At 43.7% G+C, this 9,180-nt stretch overlaps 1 protein-coding gene across 5 annotated transcripts in view; it reads left to right on the top strand.

Annotated features, from left to right (window-relative positions):
- Nucleotides 1–2,341: 2,341 nt before the first annotated feature.
- EEF1AKMT2 (EEF1A lysine methyltransferase 2) overlaps nt 2,342–9,180 on the top strand; it is a 61,423-nt gene continuing 54,584 nt past the window's right edge. For 3 of the 5 annotated variants that reach the window (XR_008529797.1, XR_008529796.1, XM_054581667.1), the window contains exons 1-3: nt 2,342–2,486; nt 3,807–3,872; nt 4,382–4,496. Coding sequence is in view for 3 of the 5 variants with exons in the window: in XM_054581667.1 (XP_054437642.1) it covers nt 2,353–2,486; nt 3,807–3,872; nt 4,382–4,496 (315 nt within the window). In the remaining 2 variants the exon portion in view is untranslated. Of the gene's footprint in view, nt 2,508–3,806; nt 3,873–4,381; nt 4,501–9,180 lie in introns of all 5 variants that reach the window. The other 2 variants (XM_054581668.1, XM_054581669.1) reach the window with 2 other exon arrangements.

Genomic DNA, 9,180 nt, shown 5'->3' with positions numbered 1-9,180 from the left:
GTTTGGAGGCATGAGGGCTGCGGGCTGAGTTTAATGTAACAAGGGACGTCTAGGCACCCGCAGCAGAAGTCTGGAGCTGAGGGCAGAGGGTAGTATGGGAAGTCACTAACAGTAAGAACGATAGCTAACACTTACTGAACACTGATTATATATCAGGTTCTGTCATAAGCTCTACGTGTATAGGGTATTGACATTTAGCCTTACTAACAAACTTCTGAAGTAGACCCATTTTAAACTCTATTTTATGGTTGAAGAAACTGAGGTAACATTTACTGAGCAATTTATACATCAGGCACGTAAGATTTTATAGAAATTATCTGATTTAATCTCTACAGCTGCCCTATGCCATGGGCACTATTATTATCCTTGTTATAAGAATGGGCAAACGGAGACCCTGAGAAGCGAAGGAGCGTGGCCTGTAGTCACACATGGGAAGGCAAAGGCTCAAATCCTGGCAGTCCAACTTGAGCATTTTTTGGAAGCTTCACTTAAGAGCAGGTGGTGATGGGGGGAAAAGAAGGGTTTGAAGAAGGGTATGCTAAGCTGTGTTGACTCCTATGGGATTCCTCAAGAGAGGTAAAGCCTGGAACTTGACCCTTGGCTTGCCAACTAGGAAGCCGCTGAGAAACCTTGGAAGCGTAGTTTCAGACATGTTGAAAGGGAGCAGGGTATCACGCTGTGGGGATTGGCAGGCTGAGAGAGAGACAGACAAGCCAGGAGACTTGCAGAGCCTCCCTCCTGCCCCATGAAACAAGCACCAGTGGGAGGGACTGTGCTGCCTGGCACATTCCAGCTTTTCCCTGGTGATGGGCGACTCTGTTGGGACTAAGCTTCTCCCCCCACCCCAAGGATCTCATTGCCCTGAGTGATCAGAGGTGGTGCCCCACACAGCCTTCAGGACTAAACAGCCCGAGTAACCCTGGAGCCACAGAAGGAACTCTTTATAAACCGTGGGTTTTTCCAGGGCTCCATACCAACAAGTGTTTATAGCATTCATCACACACAGCGAAAACAACTTAAGTGTTGGCCAGACTTCAGATTGCAGATGGCTTTATCTTTCATGCGTACTTCATAATTATAACCTAAGACTCTTTAAGACCCACTCAGTCACATTCAAGCTTGCTTGCTCCAGCATCTCGAGTCTAGAAAATATGAAAACAACCATTCGTGCAGGGCTGCACTAATTGGCTGTGGCATCCGGTGGTTTTATTACTCTATAATAAGGTTACTTACGCTCTTTCATGGGTTCTTTAATCACTACGCACATGACTCTCTTCTGTCTTTCACTGCATTCTGTCAACCGTGGTTGCCTGAAGGTCTTGGAATGTCTTCTATAGGAGGAGATGCACATTCTGTCCTAACTGGGATTTCTGGGAGCTGGAAAGGCAACTGTTGAGGTTGTTTACCTCTAGGGACTTAGTCTGCCGAGTCAACAGAAACGTGGCCTAGGAAACTTTCCTTTTGGTTGGAAGGCAGCCTGGCCAGGGGCCTTTGAGATCCTTGCCTAGGACATACCAGCAATTCATTGCTGCTACGGAAACCCTCCCAGACCTTCGGCACATAAGATCTCTTGCATTATGCTGTGTAGCTACCAGCAGCGGCCCAGACCAAGAGGCAAAGGAATTTCACCTTCACTGGTTGGGAGCAATCTCATAGGACAGTCCCCATCCATTTAGGGTGAGGTACAGGTGTGGAAACTGACACACACAGAGGTTGGGAGTCTTGGATGGGGCCGGGTGCCTGGTGAGGGCCAGAGCTGAGACAGGCAGCCAGGGGTCTTGACTCACTTAGCACTCTTTCTTCCACAACACCCTGACCCCCTGTATTTTGGGGATGGGGTGGGGTTATAGGGCATTCATTTCTCTGGGCATAAATTCTCATGTCCACCTAGTGATGTCCCGTTTCAGGAGAAGCCGGAATGTTATTTTCAAGGCACAAATGGAATTAGCCGGAAGCCAAGTAATGATTCCCAGATCTGCCCACAACATGGAGAGATGAGGTGATTTGTGTGTTTGGATTGAGCAGTGCTAGCTTTAGGTTTTTAGTGTGGCTTACCCACTACTGCCAGTCTTTTTCCAAAATGCAGTACCTTGAATAGTCCCTTACAAACAACAGTTCCCAAATACAGTGGCCCGTTGGCGAGCACCTTGAGGAAGGCGGTGCATCTGACGTCGGATGCAAGGGGCGGAAGAGGGAGGCGCGGCCCAGCCTGGCCGGTCTGTGTTTGGTACCCAAGGCTTTGGACGAAGGCGGAGCCCGGACGCACAGCGGGTCGTGAGCAGTAGAGAGGGCGGCCTCCTCTGTGCCTAGAGGCGCCACCCCGCACATCCTCTCTGCCCGCGCCACGTCTCTATGGCGGCCACACGGCAGTCCCCGGAGCGGAGCAGCATGATCGCGGGAGGAGGCGCCGAGGACGCGGCGCGGTTCCGAGAGGGCAGTCCCGGAGGGGATGACTTTGCCCCGTCGCCGCTGGGGACCCGAGAGCAGTGAGTGTGGAGCAGGGCAGGGTGAGCGGCGCTGCCCGGAGTGCCCCCCGGGGTAGGGGACGGAGGGATGGGCCCTGGGGGTCTCGGAAGATGGGGCGAGCCTGGAGTGCGCGACGGGAGGAAGCGTAAAAGGACCGCCTTAGGAGAGCGTAAGGCGGGGAGGGAATGGAGGCACGGAATCCCGAGGGGCCACTTTGGGGGACGATTAAGAGACATCTTAAGGGGTTGACATCTGATGGGCTTGTGGGTTTCGGGACGGGCTCTGAAGATCTTGGGGAAGCCTTTTAGGGGCCTTGAACTTGAGGGTCGGGCTTGGGGAACGAGGGAGGGGGCGGGGCTGACTAATTGGGCCAGGGGAAGAGGCCGGGGGAGACCTGCTGGGCCAAGGGTAGGAAAAGACTGAGGAGACCAGGCTAGGGAAGTGGGAGCTCGAACGGGTGGGAGTGGAGGGTGACCACAGGAGGGAGTGAGGAGGCGGTGGGTTATCTTGGGGGAGGAGACCGTATCCTGACCTAAAACAGATGCTCAGGAATTATTGAACGGGTTACTCGGTGAGGGAGTGAATGACTGCGAGGAAAGGTTAGGGTAAGAGGTAACTTGGAGGGGTCCGAGGGAGCAGGGGATTCTAGAGAGATGAAGCAGGAAGCGAAGGCAAATGATGGGGGAGGGAGAACTGGACTTAAAAGGAATAAGAGTAAAAACATCCCTTAAGCAGAGCTTATCTTTGGTGAGTTCCATTGTGAGTAACCACTGTTAGTAGAAACCACACATTTTTTAAAAAATTAATTAATTTATTTATTTTTAGAGAGAGGGGAAGGGAGGAAGAGAGGGAGAGAAACATCAATGCATGGTTGCTTCTCATAAGCCGCCGACTGGGGACCTGACCTGCAACCCAGGCATGTGCCCTGGCTGGGAATCGAACCGGAAACCCTTTGGTTTGCAGGCTAGTGCTCAGTCTACCGAGCCACATCAGCAAGGGCTGTTCCCACACGTTTTAAGCTGAAAGTTTGGACTTGTGTTTGGGACTAAGGGATCCTCAAACAAATACTTCGTTGTATTTTTGTAAGCTGAAACATAGTATTTTTAGGTGTCAGGTATTGTTCTAAGTGCCTTACATGTGTACATTTACTCTGCTTGTCTATGTCTTTCACTTTTTTAAACAGCAAGATGTTAAGAGATTTGAGCTACTAAAGAGATTTGATAACACTAATCATGTTTTAAACATCTGTCATAAATCTCTATAACGTATTAGAAACATACATTTAATTCATAATACAGTTTAACTTAAGAATCTTGCTTTGCATTTGATCATTTGTATAGTTGGGATGCTGTCTATGAGAGAGGACTGAACAATTTCCAAGACTATGGAGATAGAGGAGAAATCTGGTGAGTTACAACAAATAGTAGAATTACGATCTAGAAGATGCCATGTGTGTGTACCTTTATCTTTTAAGTGCATATTCCAAAGAAAGATTGCCTGGAAATCTTGACAGCCTTGAACTGATTCTGGCTTTAGTGGGTAGAATTAAAGGACCTCTTTATTTTAATGGTCCAGATTTAAATTTGATGACAGTATTATAAAATTACTTTCTTCCTATAATTGTTCTCTTTAAATAAGCAATAAAATTTTGAGCCGTCGATACATATAAACGTTAATGCTGAGGTAGAGAAATGTTAATAAGTAATATACCGATCTGATCTATTCTGCTCTATTCTTAGGTGTTTTTTTCTTAAATAATAGTAGAGATGAAGCTTAGGCAGTTACAAATATTACCACTTACTTTCAAAAAAGGCTTATTTGAGCATATTGAATAATCTACTTAAATGAAATATGTTTGTAACCTTTGCTCTATGTCCCTCTGTTGTTTGACTAACTGATTCTCTGTTTCTAATAGGTTTGGGGAGGAGAGTATGAATCGACTGATAAGGTGGTTGCAGAAACACAAGATTCCATTGGATGCTTCAGTGCTTGATATTGGAACTGGAAACGGTGTTTTCCTGGTTGAACTTGTTGGTACTTTTAGTATTCATGTGTTAGAGCCAAATTTTAAAATGAAATTTAAAAAACTTGCGGTCGAGGATACTGATGACCTAGGTCTAAAGTAGTGAAGCAGTCATACCGCGCCCTTTGAGAAGTCACAGGGCACAGAAGGGAGGCTGCGTGGATTGAGAGAAGGAACTAAATGAGAAGCCAGGGGATCTCAGTCGTAGTCTTGGTGTAGCCTTGGCTTTGACCCAACCGCTTAATTTTTCTGGGCTTCAGTTCCTTCCTAAAGATTTTGACTTGGTGATTTCTGTTGGTTTCTTCTAGCTCTGGACTCCAGGTATCTGTATGTATAAATAGAAAGTGACTTTTAGCGCTGACTGTGGGTTGGGTGTAAAGAGGGAGGGAATTTCAGGCAGTGGCAGCAACAGCTAAAGGCACGAAGGTTTGCAGCAGCCTAGCATGTACTGAGCCTGTAAATAATCTGGTGAATTAAAATGCAAAGTATATGTATGGGGTGGCTAGAGATAAGGATTGAGTTACAGGTAGGAGCCAGATCATAGTATGCCATGCCTAAGAGCTTAGATTTTACTTTTAGGCTAAGGGGAGCTGTGAAAATGTGTCAAACAGTGGAATAAGATTAGAAAAATTTGTAATAAGCTTTTTGGAACCATTGAGGTATAGTATATATGTATGAAAGTGAACAAAGCAGAAGGCTGTGGCCCAGCGTGTGATCACAAAGTGAACACACCTGTGTAACTGTCACCCCGGTCAAGAAGGCGAATACCAGAGTCTCAGAGTTCCCTTTGAAATCCTTACCAGTCCCCTCTAAACCACTGCCTCCTTCTCCAAATGTGTAGTGGGGGTTTTAACGTCATGGATTCATTTGCTGTTTGGAATGCGTAAGTGAAGAGTTCGCTGCGCATCCTTCCTGGTGTCCTTCACTGAGCATTCTGGGGACTCACTGGTGGCGTTGCAGGCAGTGGCGGTTTGTTCCTGTTCGTTGCTGCCAAAGAGTCCTGGGTACAGGGATAGCAGAGTTTTATTTAGTAATTCTGTTGTTTGCCTGTAGAGTCTTTCGGATTTTAATAGTTTACTTATAAAAGCTAATGATTTCTTCTTTGAGACTAACAGTTTCATTGTAGATTCTTCTAAGATTTTCTACATACATCTGTTTACGTGACCCTGTGAACAGGGCAGCTCTAGGAATCCCTTTCCAGCCCTTCGGAGCGTTCCCGCTTGCCCCCAGGCCACGGCCTCCGGTGGCAGGTTGAAAAGAAGCAGTGGCAGAGGCCCTCTTTTCTGTTTCCCCCTCCAGAGGACACTTCCAGCATCTCCCTGTTCTATGCGATGCTCGCTCTTAGGTTTGCTTTGTAGATAATTCTGTTATGAGACTGAGGCAGTTTCCTCCTATTTCTGCTTTGCTAAGAGTGTGTGTGTGTTTCTCTCATGAGTCCTGCTTATCAAATGTCTTTCCTGTGTCAGTTGAGATGATTATATGAGTTTGTTCCTTCAGTCTGTTCGTGTTGGTGAACTTCATTGATAATTTTTAGATGTTAAATACATTCCTGGAATAAACCCAGCTATATGTTTGTGTGTGTGTGTATGTGTGTGTATGTATATATACACACACGTAAAGTATATGTATATTCACACATATGTAAGAGAGAGATGTGTGTGTATATATAGTTACGTATATATTACTGGCCTCAGTGTATTAAAGTTTTGTTTAGGATTTTTGCAGCTTTGTGAGAGAGATTGTCCTGAATTTTCCTTTCTTGCAGTGTCTGTGTTAAGTGGTGGTATCAGGTTATGTGGACATCATTAAAGGAAAATCTACTTTTTGACAGTTGGTTGGCAAATCGTGTTTTCTTTTACCGTAAATGTTTGGTAGACTTCACTGGTGAAGCCACCTAACTTATGGGAAGTAATGTGAACTTATTAAGTGAAGTATAATATACATATAGAAAAGTGAACAGAGCATAAGTATAACTTTTACAAAATGAACACATTTGTGTAACTCATCAACCTGATCAAGAAAGAAAACATTGTTAGCGCCGCAGAAGTCTCCTCGTGCCCTTCCCAGTCATTCCATTCTGAACGTAATTCTGGCTTCTGCCATTGTGCGTTGGGCTATTTTTGGTATTAGCGGTGCTGGTTTCTCCCTGTGGCTTTGATTATCATTTCTCTAATGACTAATGATGCTGAGCACCTTTCATGTGCTTATTTGCCAATTGTATATATTTTTTTTGGTGAAATGTGTGTTCAAATCATTTGCTGTTTTTAAACTGGGCTATTTATTTGTTAAGATTTGAGAATTCTTTATGTATTCTGGATATAAGTTCTTTGTCAGGTATATGATTTGTAAATGTTTTCTCCCATTTGTTTTTTTCTTGGCTTGTTTTTTCATTGTCTCAACAGTGCTTCTGAAGAGCAGAAGTTCTGGGTTTTGATGAAGTCGAATTTATTAATTTTTCTCATATGGATTGTGCTTTTGTTGTCATATTAAAGAACTCTGCCTAACTGTCACATAGGTCTTCTTGAATATTTTAAAAGTTACAAAACTTTCCCTTTTACATTTTAGAGCTTTGATTTTTTAAAAAAGATTTATTTTTAGGAAGAGGGGAAAGGAGGGAGAAAGAGAGGGAGAGAAACATCAATATGTGGTTGCCTCTTGCACGCCCCCTATTGGGGTCACGGCCTGCAACCCAGGCATGTGCCCTGGCTGGAGATTGAACTGGTCACTCTTTGGTTCACAGGCTGGCACTTAACCCTCTGAGCCACACCAGCCAAGGCATAGATCTATGATTTGTTTTGAGTTCTTGTCTGAGGTTTGAGATACTGGTTGAGGCTCGTCTTCCAGTTTTGTTTTGTTTTTTCTGCATATGAATGTTGAATTGTTCCATCTGTCATTTGTTGAAAAGATTATCCTTTCTCCATTACATTGAGTTTGTCTGTTTTTGACTCGATTTAAATGGTGTCATGATATCACTGTGTATTTTTTTCCATCTGGCTTCTTTTGCTGAGCATGGATTTGTTGTGTGTATGCTAGCTTGCTTCATTTCATTGTAGTATAGTCATGTGCTGTATAAAAATAGCCATAGTTTACTTATTTATTTAGTCATTCATTCATTCATTCATTCATTCTCCTGTTGATGGACATTAGGCCTGTTTTCAATACTGTGTTCTTATGAATGTCACCAGTTTTCCAAAATGGTTCTACTAGTTTGTGTCATGGGCAGTATGTGAGAATTCCAGTCACTCCGTGTCCTTGACAACATCTGGTCTTGTCAGTTAATGCAATTGTAGTGGTTTTGGTAGGTGTGTAGTTGTATCTTATGGTTTAGTCTCATTTCCCTAATGACTAAATGTATTGGGCATATTTGTGTATGTTTTTTGGCTGTTTGGCTATTCCTTTTTTGTGTAATGCTTGTTTAAGGTTTTTTTCCCCACCTAAAAATTGGTTTGCTTGTTTTTTTCTTACTGATTTATAGGTGTTCTTTATATTTCTTTATATGTGACCTTTGTATTGCAAATCCCTTTGTCTAATCTGTGGTTTGCCTTTTCACTATTTTTTTTTTCTTCAGGATTTTATTTATTTATTTTTAGAGAGAGGAAGGGAAGGAGAAACAGAGAGAGAGAGAAACATCAATGTGTGGTTGCCTCTCCTGCGGCCCTGGCAGAGGACATGGCCTGCAACCCCAGCATGTGCCCTGACTCGGAATTGAACCAGTGACCCTTTGGTTCACAGGCTGGCATTCAATCCACTGAGCCACACCAGCCAGAGCTGCCTTTTCACTTTTGCAATACTATCTTTTGATGAACAACAGAAGTTCTTTAATTTACTAAAGCTTAATATATAATGTTTTAAGCCCTGGCTGGTGTGGTTCAGTGGATTGAGCGTTGGCTCTCCAGACCAAAAAGTTGACTGTTCGATTCCAGGAAAGTGCACATGTCCCATTTGTAGGCCAGATCCCCTGTTGGGGGCATGCGAGAGGCTACCGATCTAAGTTTCTCCGGCACGTCCATGTTTCTCCTTCCTTCCTTCCTTCCTTCCTTCCTTCCTTCCTTCCTTCCTTCCTTCCTTCCTTCTTTCTGCCTCCCTTCCCCTCTTCTAAAAATAAATAAATAAAATGATTAGTGATTTTTGAATATTGTATAGTAAGTTTGCTTCCCCCAAATCATAAATATATTTTCTGATGTGTACTTCTGGTAGTTTTACTGTTTTCCTTTTCACATTTAGGACCTGATTAATTGTTGTCTGTGTTGTGAGGTAGAGGTCAATGTTTATTTTTTCCCCTATATGTATCGAGATAAACCAGCACCATTTATTGAAATGTTCCTCTTTTCCCCCATTGCACCTCTGTCGTATGTCTAGTAATGGTATGTGTTCAGGTCTTCTTTCTGGATCCTTTGGGTCTGTTTGCTTATTTTCATTCATTTATTTATCTATCTATGTATTTATTTATTTATAAGTCCTCAGCCGAGTATATGCGTATCGATTTTAGAGAGAAAGGAGCGGGGAGAGAGCACTGAGCCATCCGGTCAGGGTGTCTAAGTAACTTTCTGGGGATTGTTTTAGAGGTTTCTTGGCAGGGAATTTCCTTAGCATTTCTTCATCTGAGAATGTCTTTATTTTGCTTTCATTCCTAAGGGATGTTTTTGCAGAACATGGAATTCTTAATTAACTTTTCTTTCAGTACATTAAAA

The sequence above is a fragment of the Pteronotus mesoamericanus genome, unplaced genomic scaffold, assembly GCF_021234165.1.
Source record: "Pteronotus mesoamericanus isolate MK-2021 breed Mesoamerican mustached bat unplaced genomic scaffold, CSHL_Meso_final contig_657, whole genome shotgun sequence".
NCBI classification, from domain to species: Eukaryota; Metazoa; Chordata; class Mammalia; order Chiroptera; family Mormoopidae; genus Pteronotus; species Pteronotus mesoamericanus.
This window is presented reverse-complemented; position numbering and strand designations above follow the sequence as displayed.